Source organism: Lipophrys pholis (assembly GCF_963383615.2).
Source record: "Lipophrys pholis genome assembly, chromosome: 2".
NCBI classification, from domain to species: Eukaryota; Metazoa; Chordata; class Actinopteri; order Blenniiformes; family Blenniidae; genus Lipophrys; species Lipophrys pholis.
In genome coordinates this window covers 3,079,209-3,095,293 of record NC_137636.1, presented here as the reverse complement: position 1 = coordinate 3,095,293, position 16,085 = coordinate 3,079,209, and the positions used below count along the sequence as shown (strand labels likewise).

Below are 16,085 nucleotides of genomic sequence, written 5' to 3'. Positions count from 1 at the left end.
TTAGATTTCCGAGCACAGCTGTGATGGTATGTATTCCCTCCGCACCATCGTACGACCAGTGGTGGTGTTTTTCCGTGATCGTCTTGTTTCCCTCGTCCTCGCGGCGTGAGCCCCTCGCTTCGCGTTTACACGACAACGTTTCACGTGAAAGCGCACAGCTCTCGCCTTTTCATTTCAACAAAGTTCCGCTTGTAGCACAGCGACATTTCCAAAACAATGGAAGTAGGCAGCATGTTGAGCCACGAGTTGGCGTTTTTGGTTGTTTTTGTAATTAAACCACACACACGTGCAATTTACCCCATTTCCAAGGAGTTTTTCGTTTTTTTATAAGTTCCACCTTGGGCGTCATTTTAAAAAAAACTTGCGTTTTCCCCCGTTGCCACGGCGTCTGAGCGGGTTTTTTTTTTCAAAAAGATGCGTTTTTGGTGTCTCCGGGCATCGTTGTTGTGTAATCGGATCCTCAAAACACAAGGAAGGTTTTCCGCGTTCACTTGAAAACGTTGTGGTTTGAACCCCGCCTCAGCCTGGTGCTGTGCTGCTTCTGTATTCTGTCACGTTCTCTTGCAGTTAATCACATTTTCTAGAATAGGTTTACCAGATGGATGCCGAACTTTTGAGTGAATAGCTTCGTCTGATTGATGTAATGTTCAGCTAAACACAAAGTCTGAGGTCTGTTGCATCTTCTTACTGTTAGTTTTATTTAAAGTGGTGATTATCAGCTAAAAGAAAAAGGCAAACAAATTGCGGGTAGCAGTATTTTATCTGGGAATTTTTTAAAAAAACTCAAACTAAAAGTTAGTGTAGTGACGCCTGATCGCACTCCATTTCATAGTAATGTGAGGTTTAATGTCTTTTCACTTATACTTTCACTTATACTCTAGTATGGAGTGACACCATATAATAAAGAAAATAAGACCTAAAATCAGAAATGTCTCATGAAGTGGAAAAAAAATATATACATGTAACCCTAACCCATCCAGACGTAGGTAGAATAATGTTTTAAAATGTCATTAATGTAGACACATTTCTCCACCTGTGTAGTAATGCTGAACTGATTCACCGCGCAACACAGACTTAAGTCTGCCCCCTGGTGGTCAAATAGATGTATTGCAGTTTATCACAATTTCTCATCAGCTGGCGAATGTCATCTGGCAGGTTTGGCAGTGATTCAAATGGATAGAAATACCAGCATTAAAAATAAAAAGTTATAGTCCAGAAGGTAAAAGGGTATATCTGAGTAGAAATCCTCACTTCTATCTTATTTGTGCATGAAAACAGCGTTGAGTCTCTTCGAAAAGACTGAAATTATTCAGAACATTGTTCTATTTCTCCCAGTACGTCCCCATTTCCCCACCGCTTATCAGTCGGCTTGTTTTCTTTGCTTGCATCCTGTAACATTTGAGTTTTTCCAGGTTTAAACTGGAGCCTTATTTAAATCCACCAAACAGGAGTGGACGTACCAAAGTTGAGCTCCGCTGCTCTAAAGGAGCTAAATTCAGAGAATCAAAGCCGATGTTATCAACTGTCACCAGAATGAATTTGCTTTTGCTGATTCTTGTCTGTTTGTTTTTGCTTTAAAGCACCCACATGCAGCTAAAAAGGTAAAAAAAAGGTTTTAATCATGTGGTTCAGTTACTGAAAGAGTAAATAGCTGCTCCAGAAGTTTGTTTAAATGCAAAATTATAATTTCAACTTTAAAGTAACCGTCCTCGACTCGCTCCCTGTAGGGGAAAGGCCATCTGCAGCGCTTGAGCTACCATGCGCCGTCGCCTCCGGTCAGCCCGCGGCTGCCGCCCGTGACCGGCGCCGTGGTCGAGGAGAGCGGCGGCGAGGAGGCGGCGGAGGAGGATATCCCCGAGCATCAGCAGGAGGCCATGCAGCAGGAGGAGAGAGCGCTGACCGAGCAGATTGAGAACCTTCAGAAAGAGAAGTACGTCAAATCCTCCAGCTTGAACTGAATCTCGGTGTGTTTGAGGCGTCGTTAACGGGCGCTCGCCTCCTCAGGGAGGAGCTGACCTTCGAGATGCTGACTCTGGAGCCCCGGGCCTCCGATGACGAGACGCTGGAGTCGGAGGCGTCCATCGGAACGGCCGACAGCTCGGAGAACCTCAACGTGGACTCCGAGGAAACCATCTCTGACTTCTCTGGTGCGTCACTGTCCACATCAAACACTCCTTTTGATTCACATTTCAGAATTGAAATTAATCCTTGTAGCAATGAATGATAATGTTTTAGCCAGTAAACTTGTCAATTTGTACATTTTTAAATGGAATAAAGCAAGTTGTGTAATAACTTGTACCAAAAAAAACCATAATTGAGTACAACATAGTATCCTGTCAGTGAATATGAACACTGTCATACACTGCACCTGCAAACAACAAAATCAGTAAATAAATCATTAAATGTGGTAATATGTCGATATTATTACAATATTGAATTCCGTGGCGACACTTTCAAATACTTTTTTTTTAATGCTACTTCAAAATGTTACTGTTCGGCTAAAATACTTCAACTGTACTATCATATTGGCTTATTACATTAACAATATGTACAATTATACTTGTAAGTATAAGAAAGAAGCACGACAATTTTACCTAGGACAGCAATAATATATAATATGTATATAATGGTGTAAAATAGACTTAATAAATGTGACGGAGAATATTTTTTATTTGAATAATGCCACACTATATTTTGTATTTAAAAAGTAAATGATGAAATTCAAATAGTATATTATTATTATCTGTAAATGTTCTTAGTCACTATTATTATTAATATTATGTATATGTGCATATATGTGTATGTATATATGTTTAATGTGCATGTATAAACTGTGCATATAAAACTTGTGTATAGTGTATATATTGAATGTGTATTGTAAAACTAGTAATATTAGTTTAAGAGGTTTTTTTTGTGTGTGTGTGTGACATCATCTAGAGAGCCTTGTTTGTTTTTAGTGACGGGGGAAGGTGTGTATTCAACCTTCTACCTTTAGGGGGTTAGTTTGATAGTGTTTGTTCTGTTTTTGTTTTTCTGAAGACTGCCGAAATAAACTTACATACAAATACAAAATATATATTTATATATATATATATATGTGTGTGTGTGTGTGTGTGTGTGTGTGTGTGTGTGTGTGTGTGTGTGTGTGTGTGTGTGTGTCATTATTATATAATTGGTTTCTACATTCAACTTAAATCTAAACTAGACGTTCTTTCCCTTTTTGTTCCAGAAAGGGGAACCGTGTTCTCCTCCCCTTGGCCTCGGAGGTCCGACGGGAAAAGCCCCCGGCGCCGCGGCCTCCGCCGCCAGCCCGACTCCCTGGACTCGGTGGACTCGTGCTCCAGCGTGTCCTCGTACTCCTCCTCTTCGCACTTCCAGCCGTCGTCCGCTTCTTCCTCTGCCGCCACCTCGCGGCGTTTCCGCTTCCACTCCAAGTCCCCCACGGTGGGCTCCAGTCCCACCCTGGCCCAGCCCCTGAACGCACCGCAGGCGGAGACCGGCCCCGCGGCGGAGCTGGAGTGCGACCAGAGGCCCCAGTTTTCCAGCCGGGGCACCTACAACCCGGAGAAGGGGAAACAGAAACTCAGGGGGGCCCGGCAGTCAACCCTGAGGCACTCCAGAGAAGGCGGCGGCCGCGGCAGGGATCCCCCAGACATACCGCAGCACATGGTTTTATATGGTAATAATGAATTCATGGTATGAAGGACACCGGGGCGGCCCGGCAGGCACGTACGATGCTCTGAGTGGAAGCTGACCTCCACTCCCGCAAAGCACTTTTGTTTCGCCTTTCTTTGCAAACAAAAAATGCGTCCCCAAAGTGCCGTGTACAGCGTTCCCACCTCGGGGCCGGGGCGAGGCGGCGGCGGCGGCCGTCAATCAGTGGAAAGGCTCAAACTGCCACCCGAGCTCTCGCAGTGCCTTGACGGCTCCGAGACACGACAAGCCGGAGGACCGGGGGGGGGGCAAAAGGGAAAGCTGGAGGATGGTGCAGCGTCGGGGGGGGGGGGGGGGGGGGAACGTTCCGGAGCCGGAAGGCTGAAAGAGATAAACACTTGGGATTAATACGAAGAACCCAGGCGCCGCGGATGCTACAGAGAACTTGAAGCTCAGAATTATTAGCTGCTTTATGAGTTTACAGGTCAGAACAATCAGTGGAAGCAGTGGAAGTTCACTACGGAATGATTTTCCCTTATTTAATAACTTTTAATGTCACAAATTCTTTATAGCGTATATTATACAGGTATAAATACTGTACAAAGCCGGAACACCAGCCGCTGCTGGGTAGCTGAAGTCGAATATTTATCTTTTTTTTTTGTTTTGTGGACAGAAGTTTTGGGCAGTGGATGCTTCCATCGTGTTCGTGTGTGTGTGTGTGTGTGTGTCTGTGTGTGTGTGTGTGTGTGTGTGTGTGTGTGTATGTGTGTGTGTCTGTGTGTGTGTGTGTGTGTATGAGTGAGAAAGAGGAAAACAAAAACCACTTCATGTGTTTTAAGTTCGTGCTGCTTCGTTTCTCCCGCTCCGAAGAGGAACGCCGCCATCAAAGGGACCAAGTCAGCTGGAGTGCGTTCCAGCCGCGGGGGATCCCAGCTCCGTGACGATGTTCGGATGTGTAGAAACACAAAAAGCCCCGCGTCCACTGCTTAAACAGCCATACAAGTGTAATGTACAATACAGTTCATACGTGTACAGTATAGGGGGGGGGCGAACGCCATTCTCTTCTTGGATCTGTTGTTACAAACTCGCTCCCAAAGCCATCCCTCCCCGTCTGTAAAGTGTTTGCTCAATAGCAAGAACATGAAACCACCGTGTCTTCTGTCATTCTTGTGCTGTGGTGTTATCGGCTCGTGACCCGACACTCACTGACGTTCACACATACGGGACATTTACGGTCAATAAACGCAAATGCATGTTTTAGGACTTTAGGAGAAAGAAAATGGACGAAACGGTGAATCCATTTAAAGGCCTTTACAGGATGTTTCCACCTGAAATTCACCGTTTTTGCATTTTCAGTTTGTTTCATTTGGCTTTTGTGTTTGTATGGGTGGATACGTCCGTACGAACACAAAAGATTGAATGAAAGCGGGATGTCGGAAGTGGTTATGAAAACCCGTTGAATGAAGGTACTTTTTAAAATATGGAGGAAAAGAATTGATCAGGTAAGTAGAACTGCTTTTTAGCAAATGGTTATCAAATCATTCAAACAACACGATTCCAAAATGAAGGTCAAATGTTTTCTATTTCTTTTTTGCATTTTTAGTTATTTGTTCCAGACACATCAAAACTGTGACATATAACAAAATACAAGCACATACAGAAAAAAAAATCTGTCTGCCTGGGTGTGTTTGTATATCTGTGTAAACACACACACACACACACACACACACACGTATAAAACCCATTGCAAATAATGTAAAAAATAATTAAATATTTTTTTCAATATACTTACTATGAAAGAAAACACAAGTTTTGCCAAACTAAATGACTGATTGTTTCAGGGTATTGTTTACTAATCTTGTGGTTTTCATGTTTTTTTTTAATTTATATAAGTGGATCTATAAAAAGTTTAAAAGATGTTTATTTCCTTATCTTATTTTTTATAGAACTTTATTGAGCATCAGTGGAAGCGACAATCAAAGACAAGTAAGCAACTTTGACAAATGTGTGAATATTATTGGAAAAAAAAATCACAAAAGTTATAAATTGTGTAAATACATAAATGAAATCTGTGAATTGAGAGTAAACTATAGAAATACAAACAAAAGGGACAAGGGAAGCAAAGGGTGTCATTTTGAACAGTTTAAAATATTTTTAACAGTTTAATTGCTTTCTTGTCTGTATACTATTTTTTTAAATATTTTAATGTGTTTAAATTCAATAGAGACCTGAACAAAGTTTGGGTTTACATTTGCCAAGCTGCATTTGTGTGTGGAATTTGCCCATCAGAATTACTAAATAAGCTATGAATTCTATTTTCTCATTTGTGTAATCATAGTGAGTGATGACATTTTTTTTTAAATCAATGTTTGCATAATTTTTTTGTTTTACACAAACTCTAGTTTGGAATTTTAATCCAGATGGTGGTTGAATATAGGCACTAAAGAAATAGCTGAAAAATGGATAAGAGTTAATTGGTTCCATATATATATTGTGTAAAACAATGTTTACTTTAGGATAGCTTTACTTTTTAAGCGACATGAGTAAGGAAAGATGTTTTCTTTGAAGTAAGGCGATCCTAGACAGAATTAACATAATTCCTCTTGTTTAATCTGATGCAGAACGTGTCTGATAACCAACCACGCTCCCTGCCAAATCAATGTCTGTTAAGATTTCGTTCCAAAAAGCTTTTTCCTCCGCGACATTTTAACCGATTTTAAGTGACTTACACGACGTCACACTCCTCTGCTGCCGCGCATGCGCAGAGCGTCCCCGCGCCGCGCCATCGCCAGCAGTGTCAACCGCCGGGGAGACGACGCTACTTCATCTCCATTTCTCCTCGAGTTTCCCCCTCAAACTCCACCGTTAAAGCAACATGTCGGGCTTTGACAGCAACCCTTTCGCCGACCCGGTGGACGTGAATCCCTTCCAGGTGAGAGAATTCCCCCACTTCCTCCTCTAAAGTCGAGCTTTTGAAGGTTTTTGAGCCGAAGGGAGATCCGCTGAACAGAAACCTGTTTGGTCGGTTGCTGGGTTTGGCCTCGGCATTTCCTGGATCAGAATCGACTCTAATATCAAGTTTGGTATGTTTTGTGGCGTTTATCCGTCCGTTTGTGTGAGACATGTCGGAGAAGTGTGGATTTGTTGATGGATAAGTCACCTGAGCAGGTGAGCAGAGCTGCTAACAGGTGTCTGTAGCCGTCCACATGAACCGCTGCAGAAGAGCCACGATACTGAATAAATCATATTTCTATTAAATTAAACACTCAATATCCATTCTGAGGTTTATTTAATTCATATTTGCAGTTTTAATAATCTCTCATGAGGGGTGTCTTCAGACGTTATAGCCTCAGGAAGTCATGTTTATGAATGAAGGCGTGTTTACTTGTAGATATTTGCTTGTTCACACACACAAAAAAAAAAAAAACGTTTTAACATAAAACTGGTTTAAATGAAACAAAAGCTGTCCAGATCCAAGAGTGTATTAATAGTTAATGCTGTGTGACCAGTTCAGCCTTCAGGTCCTCCACCCGGACTGGTTGGATCACATAAAATATGACTTTTCACCCACTCACGTTTGATAACACGTCTTCTTTTTTTATTTGTTTCATATATATTAACAGGATGCTTCAGTCGCAGAGGCCACCAGCCGAGCCGAGAACATGGGCGAGTACAACCCTTTCTCTTCACCTGAGCTGGTGAGTTTCTACAGGAAGACCCGAGCTCCAACCGCATTCATCCGTCCGCCTCCTACACACAGTTTTCATGTTATAAGTTGACAGAAAGACCGTTTGATTGTCTGTTCCCTGATTACAGGGAGTCATTGTACCTTGTTCCATAGACGCAGATTGTTTTTACTCCTCCTGCCTCAACCAAAACTCTTGCCTCCTCACCCTGAAGGTCAAAACTCGGGGCCCGTTTCCACGATGGTGATTCAGGTTTTTTTTTCGTTTTTGTTTCGGGGAAACAAAACGTTTTGAAAACGATGTCCATTTACCAAAGCGTCTTACCGGCCCGGCCCGCTCTAGATTAAATTGGCCTGGAGGTGGCCCCTTGAACTGAAAGGTGTTTTGACTGCCGTGGTGGAGTTTAAAGTCATTGGACGGCATAACTTCCAGTGGGGAAACTAACTTCAGGAGAGAGAAAAAAAACTGGATCAACAGATCAGATAAAATGAAAACAACTTCTTTTACATGTGACTTTATTATGATTGACTTCTCACCACTGAGCTGCAGCCCACGCTTTAAGAATCACCAGAGTTACGGATGAAACTATCCTGATTTTCAATCTGGAAGCTCCTGTTCCTGTATTTTAGTGAGTTTTTGTGTGTTTGGCTTCACTGAATTGTTCTTGACTAACCTTGGATTGGACTTTTCATCGAGGAAATCCTGAGTTCGGTCACGGCCAAGTCTGACGTCGCCCTTTTATATTTCACCTGTTCGTTTAATGCCCATTAAATTAATGACTTCATTCATTAAAAGGAGATATTATTGCATTACAGGGAAGCGTCTCCGGTACAACCATCCCCATGTCTACTGCTGCCGCCACGCAACCTGCCATCCTCCAGACATCTGTGGAGCAGAGCCCGAAGGTGACACACACACACACACACACACACACACACACACACACACACACACACACACACACACACACACACACACACACGTCAAAAAATGACCTCGTATTTGACAGCATGCATTTATCTGTATACATTCAAATCATGCAGAAGGTTTGTAGTTGAGTTAATTTATTTAACATAGACGACTTGCACTGTTTTAGCACGAGGTCACTGAATATTAAAAACTTTATAAAGCTCAGTCATACTAGTTTGACGCCCCTCCACTGAACTAACAATCATCTGTGTGTGAAAAGATTTACATAAAAAAGTGAGATGAAATATAAGTGTTAATACATTAAAGAAACACGAGGGAGATGAAAAGCTTTGAACAAAACTTACCATACAGGATGCAGAGGTTGTATTTAGTAGTTTAAAATTAACAAAAATCCCATCCCAAGACTGCAGGCGGGATAAATTCTAGAGTGTTAAAGCAGCTTTTATTCCGCCGTCAGGCCACTGCGACGGCGGCACAGGCGAACCTGGTCCGACAGCAGGAGGAGCTGGAGAGGAAGGCAGCCGAGCTGGAGCGCAAAGAGCAGGAGCTGCAGAGCCGCAGCACCGGCCGAGTGCTGAGCCCCGGAGGTGAGCGCTGGAAACTCTGTGTGTGTCTGTGTGTGTGTGTGTCTGTGTGTGTGTGTGTCTGTGTGTGTGTGAGACTGTGTGTGTGTGAGACTGTGTGTGTGTGTCTGTGTGTGTGAGTCTGTGTGTGTGTGAGACTGTGTGAGTGTGACTGTGTGTGACTGTGTGTGTGTGTGTGTGTGACTGTGTGTGTCTGTGTCTGTGTGTGAGACTGTGTGAGACTGTGTGTGTGAACACTGAGGCTGATCATCTGGAATCTGTCCCCGTCAGAGAAAGAGAACAACTGGCCGCCTCTTCCCAGATTCTCCCCCATCAGGCCCTGCTTCTATCAGGACTTCGAGGAGGAAATCCCCGAGGAGTATCGCAGGATCAGCAGGAGGATGTACTACCTCTGGATGTGTACGTAACTTTCAACAAGTCCATTTTCACACTGGGAACTCCAGGCTGGATCTACTTTTACATTCAGATATACGATTTCCCTGACGTTTCGGCTCCGTTTACACGACCATGTTACGTTTTGCTTCTCTGTTTACATGACAACTGTGCACGGAGTCACAAAAAAACACAACTTTTTGAAAATGGCTCCCAAGGTGGAACTTTTTGAAAATGCGCCGACTCAAATCTCTGGGAAAACGGAGGAAAGCACAACTTTTCCAAAACTCTGCGACTGTGCATGCGCACCATGGCTGAAGTAAATAGTTCTTCTGCACATGCTCAGTAGATGGACAAAAACAACAATGACAGCGTCATGGCTACTTTTCACCTGTTTCCATGGAAACGGACACCGTTTTCAAGATGTTGCTATGTAAACGCGAAACGGTGTGTTTTCACGTTGTCCTGTAAACACGCTGAAATAGAGCGATGAAATAAATTAAAATAGGTCGATTCCAACAGCCTATCAGCTGTAAAATACTATCAGTGCATATTTTAAGTCCCTCCCTCGCTGTGAGGAGCCACATGATATTAGATCAGCTGCCTTGTTCTCACTTCAGAAGGAAAACGGCTTCAGGGACGAAGGAGTTGAAGTCAGAGCAGGAAGCCAGAGGATGTCAATCGCCTTCTTATTTATTTACTTAAATCTGAAGAAAAGATCAAAAAAAAAAAAATCAACATGTGTCCGTCCTGTTTGACCTCTGTGAACCTCAGTCCACAGCGCCACGCTGTTCCTCAACGTGCTGGCCTGCCTGGCTCTCTTCACCACTAACGCCACTCGCGGCATCGACTTCGGTCTCTCCATCCTCTGGTTCATCCTCTTCACCCCCGCCGCCTTCGTCTGCTGGTATCGGCCCGTCTACAAAGCTTTCAGGTACGCTGGTTTGACGAGCTGCAGGCACCGCCGGGTTTAACTCTTTTCTTAAGCCGAGCGTCTGCGAGCAGAGCTGCTGTCCTCAGCCTGAGGCGGCTGAGAAAATAAAGGAGTTGCAAATGTAAAGCCTTCTTTATACAACCTCTTCCTGTGGAAAAGTAAACTTTTGTTGCGTTTGGGCGGCGTTGAGATCAAGTGTTTCAACCGGATGTTTTAGAATTGCGTATAGACCAATTCCAGGTCAGATGCTTATATTTCATTTTTATTTTGAGAGGATTTCTGATACAGCGACACGTTTATTCCCAGATTGTTGATTGTGATTCCAAGTGAAAACTGTTACGCATGAATCTGGAGACATCAGGAATTACAGACGAATCAAATCGTTAAAAGCGTCTTGAGTTGAAACGACATTTTGAAGTGAAAATGGAAAACTTTTGTTGTGTTTTGGGTCCTTTTACGCGACAACGCTGCTCATAGCCACTGAAAACGCTCCGTCGCCGTGGAAGCGAGGATGAATTGCTGCTACTGGTCAGGCGCGCCGCCGCCGTAGTGAATAGTTGTTCTGCACATGCTCAGTAGATGGACAATAACAACAATGGTGGCTTCCAGAGTGTCGTGACTCTCAGTCCATATGTTTGACACGTCTGTTCTACACACTAAACTCCATCCTTGTCCCCATACACATTGTTAAAAAGGGCCTTCGGTCACACCAGTTTATTCTGCTCAGGTCTTTTTTCACTTCATTTCAATTAAAGCATCAATTTCATGTCCTGACTGGTGGAAGAAGACCAGTGTTGCATCCGTCTCCTGTGATAAAGTGGCAGAAAACAATCTTTCAGTACCATGTAATGTCAAATATTCTGGGTTTTTTTCCTTCTTCTTTCCCTCTCTGCAGGTCCGACAGCTCCGTCAGCTTCTTCTTCTTCTTCTTTGTGTTTTTCTTCCAAGTGGCGGTGTACATCATCCAGTCTGTGGGGATCCCCACCTGGGGAAACAGGTGAGTGTGATCGGGGGAATTCCCCGAGGCCGTGGTGCCGGCGCTGGTGCTGGTCGGTGTGTGTTTGGGTCATCAACCACCTCTGTGTGTATATTCGTCCCCTGGATCTCCTCTCTCTTGCATTTCTTTGACAGATTCCTGCTGACCTAACTTGTCTGGGTGGCGGCTTTGTAAGTGTGTTGGGGTTCTTTCCTTTTATCATCTAGTCTTTTTTTGGTTTTTTTAATCAATCGATTCAGTTTCTTTATCTTTCTCTTCCTCAAACTTCACGCCTTTTCATTAATAATTCATCAAAGAGGAATTATCTCACTCACGTGATCATAGTTTTTACTTGCTGGATCGTAGACGCCGTCTTTAAATGAAGTGTCTAATGTTTTTGTTTCTGGTGTCAACAGTGGATGGATCACATCGATCAGTGTGATCGGTACAAACCTGGCTGTGGCCGTGATCATGATGGTCGTGGCCGGCTTCTTCACTGTGAACGCCGTCCTGGGAGTCATCCTCCTGAAAATGGTGGGTTGATGAATGACAGAGGTGTTAAACATGATAAATCCATACTCACACAATGAGTTTAGGCCTCCGTTACACAACGGTTCAAGAAAACAATGCTTCGTTTCTGTTTCAGAGAAGTGTGTTTACACGATGATGCTTTGAAAAAAAAAAAAAGTTTCCATGGAAATGATGTAGTTAACATGTTGGTCCACTATTGGGTGCTGTTGGTTGTTTTTGTAATGAAGCCCCACACATTAGAATAACTAACGTGTCACAAGCTCGCTTTGTTAAAACGCTGTTTACCACGACGACTCAGAAAAGCTTTGCGACTCTTCAAAAAAATGATCGGACAGAACAATGTAGTTTGCATGTCATGCCACTAGATGGCACTGTGTGGTCTGTAAAATAAACACGTACGTACGATCTGAGCATTTAAACTACATTTATTCAGTCTCGGCGTGTGATTGGATGGCGGTGAAAATGTTTTCTTTGTTGAAGAATCGATGTTGCGTTGATTCATATCATCACCCAGCAATCCTCTGACGTGAGAGTTTTGGTCTGACTCGCACATGAACACAGGAAACTGGTGATCATTACATTAAAAACATTTTCGAAACGCGTTTTTTTTAGAACTGGATTTGATGTAAGAGTATTAGAAACAAATGCAAATCTTTAGCTTTACTGCGAAACAGTTTCTTTATTCTCTGTGGCGTTTGTAACTGTTAAACTTATCAGGCGGTTTGCTGAATCCAAACGGTTCCAAACAAGAATATTTTACAATTTTTAATTCTTTGCTAAGTCTCTGCGTAGTCCATTTATCACAATTACTGAGCTCAGTGTGTTTGTCAATCAGTATTTAGTTTCAACACAAACAATTGAATACAGACGACGCAGCAAAACTAATGAAATTCCATGAGAAGAAATCCTGAAGTGGGACGTCAGTCAGAATCCGGTCTGGTTTTGTTGTTGCATTCGTTTACTGAAATAATTAAATTTCTGTTTCCATACGAAGCGTAAAGCGTCACCTACCATGAGTCTCTGGGGACGGTTACATAAACCTAACGGTGCTATTTTAAAGAATCTTGTGGTGTACACGTACTGACGGAGAAATTAAAGATGGCGGTGCCTCGTGATTAATTCAGCTTTCCCAGAATAGGACTCTGAACGCGCTGCAGCACACAAGGATAAATCTGTGTCTGTTTATGTCCATCGCACTGAGTGCGAGAAGATCAAAGATGGTGGAGAATGAAACTTTAAGAAACTGTTGTCGGGTCAAAAAAGGTTCAAACGTTCAGAGACGGACCGTTATACCGCTGCTTGACGGAACATTTATCACTTAAATTGTTGTTTCTGACATTTCTTTCCCTCGAGGCCTCTCACACGGCCTCCTGCCTCTGAGGCACAAAACCTTGGTTGCATTGCAGGCGTCGGTTTACACGATAACGGGAAAAGCAACTTCCTGAAAATGGCTCCCGAGTTGAAAACGCTCGGACCGTCTCCATGAAAACAGGGAAAATGCAACTTTTTGAAAATGTTCTGACTCCGTGGAAACCGCAGCGCTGCTGCTACTCATGCGCACCGTGGCAAACATGTAGTTCTGCACATCATCAGTAGATTGACAATAACGGTGTTTTCCTCCAGAGTGTCGTGACTCCCAGTCCATCTTCTTCTGGGACTTTTATTTTGACAGTCACCATAAAAACAATCCAACTTAGTCGTCTGTCCACTAGAATATCCGAGTTCTCCCCTTGTTAATGTTTAGAGCGTGTTGTTCTCTGCATGTGTGTGTGTTTTATTACAGAAACAATCAACACCAGCTCCCGGCCTGCCGTGCTCACTAAAAACAAATGTCGGCGTTTCTGCAGAAACTAACATCTTTTTCAGAACACTGTCGCATAAACGCTAAACTTTTCTGAAACAAAAAACACAAACGATGCATTTTAGTTTGAAACGCTGTTGTGGAAACGTGGTCTTCCATTTTAATCAGGTTTTCAAGCCTCCGTCTTTCCTAAGCTGCCTCCTGTCCCCCTCCCGGTTGCTGCAGGTCCACTCCAAGTACAGGCGGACGAGTGCCAGCTTCACCAAGGCCCAGCAGGAGTTCTCCAAGGGGGTCCTGACCAACCAGACCTTCCAGGCCACCGCCGCCAACGCCGCCTCCACCGCAGCACAGGGAGCTTTTGGCAACAACCAGGGAAATTAGACAGTTTCCCACATCTTCCTCAGGCTAGTCTCTCTCTCTCTCTCTCTCTCTCTCTCTCTCTCTCTCTCTCTCTCCCTCTCTCTCTCTCTCTCCCTGAAAAAAGGAAACTCACGAGATTCGCCAAGTGAAGCCGTCCTCATTTTTCCAGGTCTGCTCGGATGCAGGAGCGAGACGAGCGAGAGGGCTGGCAGTGTTTGAAATCCGTGCTATTTGAAGTTATTCTGGGGAGGTTACTCGGGGGAAATCACAAACACAAGTTTTAAGGAGCGGCAGAGCTTGAACAACTTAAAAAAAAATTAAATCATAAAAAGACTTGGCAACACATTATAGCAGCGGAGCTGTTCTAACAAGACTAAAGAGATGGATGCAATAAAGATGTAGAAGATTTAATAACATTTTGATTAATGTCCGATACCAGGTTTTGTTTCGTCCCCCTAGTGGACAAATCAGGAATATCACTTACTTTTATTCAAGATAGGCTTTCAATTCAGATTTGTTTTTCCCCCGTTTATTTTGTATTTTCAAAATGTTTGAAGTCTTCCATAAGCCAGATTCAACCCACGAACACAAATCTGTACGACTCGACAAAAGATGGAGCCCCTGCCATTTACCCTTTGTGACGCAATTTCCAAAAGTTCATAAGCTATGAGTGGAAAAAGTCATTTCTTTAAAGTAGTTGCCATAATTATTAAGATATTGTTATGAAAATGACATTTTTGTGGTCCTAACTTGCCGTTCGCTGCTGTGGATGGTCGGTTTTTGGAGCTTCTCTTTGACACTGCTGATATGTAGCATGGAACCCTGGTGTCATATTTGATTTGTTTTAGAAAACATTAAGAACTCCTGTCTTCACATTGTAGTGACGTTAAAACACATTTTTTCCCCCAAACGTGCCTCCTCCAAGAATAATAGAGGCAGCGGAATCGATTCTTTAAGGTGTTGAAATACAGAAAATATCTCAAATTAGATTTTGACGTCGCCCCGCTGCGAGAACTGCCGGCGTGACCCAACATTCCCCCCCCCCCCCCCCCCCCCCCCCCCCCCCCCGATGCATTAAATACAAAGATGAATGTTGCTCTCCAAGTATGAGCTGGTGATTAATGAAGGTGAAGGGATGAAGGTTTTTTTTGTTTGTTTTTTTAAATCAGCCGTTTTCTGTTGGGGTGAAGCTCAATGCTCCTCTGATGGCAGATGATGTTTAAGTGGGATGTTGTATATATGTTGTTGTTTGTTTTTTTCTATGTTGGTCTCAGAGATTTGCTGCAATTCGGACGAATGAAGGTGCATCGATGTCAATTTACTGACACATATAGGTCGGACATGTATTCACTTAGAAGTGCATTAATGAGCAGAAAGAACACAAAACATCTTTGAACTGTTTTTCTTTATCAAAGATTACTTCCTGTCTTTTACATGTGAATATTTAAATTTAAACTCTGTCTTCTTCTTTAGATGTAACCACAAGTGCCTGTAAGGTCATTTAACCTACTAAGTTCCTGGTTACTTGTGATTTTGTCTGTCCTCGTGGAAATACGTGTTATATGGTGACGTTTCCCTGCTGTGATCAGAATGTATATTAAGATGTGTCGTGTGTGTGTGTATATATATATATATCGGTGATCTAATTTAAAACGTTTTCTTAAAGGGTCTTTGTCAGATCGGTTCTATATTTTAACATTTAATAAACTGTCACTGCCTTTTTGATCATGTTGTGGATTGTAATTTACTTACAAAGACGTCGGCCCCACTTCCAGGACTTTTTCAAGTGAAAACGGTAAACTTATGGAGCATTTTGGTTGTTTGTTTACACCACAACGGTGCGCAGAGCCACTGAGAATGCTTGTTTTTGAAAACTGCTCCCAAGAAGGAACTTTTAGAAAACACTCTGCCTTAATCCAACTTTGATCGTCTGTCCATACAAATGTCAGTTTACTCCCATTGTTGTTGTTTATAGTGCAGGAGTCTGGGGCCACGTTTATACGTACCTGGGTTTTTACAAAAACGGATATTTCCCCCTCTTATGTTGACAAAAAAAATCGTCTCCACTGACCAGCATATACGACACCTGGTTCACAGCTACTATGAGCAGCCAGACCTGTAGGGGGCAGTGTAACGAGAAGCACGAAGCCATGATAGCCAATCAGAATCCTGGGGAAAAACACGAAGTCATGATTGCGACATTAATCTCCGCTTGCCTCCCTGCAGGCGCAGAGTTTTTCTAAATCTCCACTGTTGC

The 16,085-nt window shown here is 43.0% G+C and overlaps 2 protein-coding genes across 2 annotated transcripts in view; both read left to right on the top strand.

Moving 5' to 3' along the window:
- Window positions 1-5,235, top strand: part of myo9aa (myosin IXAa) — a 125,766-nt gene extending 120,531 nt beyond the window's left edge. Inside the window, exons 42-45 of the mRNA XM_080458538.1 lie at window positions 1,581-1,601; window positions 1,728-1,930; window positions 2,005-2,147; window positions 3,230-5,235. Of these exons, the coding sequence (XP_080314664.1) occupies window positions 1,581-1,601; window positions 1,728-1,930; window positions 2,005-2,147; window positions 3,230-3,702 (840 nt within the window). The 3' untranslated portion in view covers window positions 3,703-5,235. The remainder of the gene's footprint in view (window positions 1-1,580; window positions 1,602-1,727; window positions 1,931-2,004; window positions 2,148-3,229) is intronic.
- Window positions 5,236-6,415: 1,180 nt separating this feature from the next.
- On the top strand, window positions 6,416-15,553 carry scamp2l (secretory carrier membrane protein 2, like). The gene is made up of 9 exons (XM_080489306.1): window positions 6,416-6,586; window positions 7,278-7,352; window positions 8,156-8,245; window positions 8,728-8,857; window positions 9,125-9,253; window positions 10,001-10,160; window positions 11,056-11,157; window positions 11,553-11,670; window positions 13,694-15,553. Exons 1-9 carry the CDS (start codon window positions 6,530-6,532, stop codon window positions 13,847-13,849), a joined length of 1,017 nt encoding a protein of 338 aa, XP_080345432.1. The 5' UTR covers window positions 6,416-6,529; the 3' UTR covers window positions 13,850-15,553.
- Window positions 15,554-16,085: the final 532 nt, after the last annotated feature.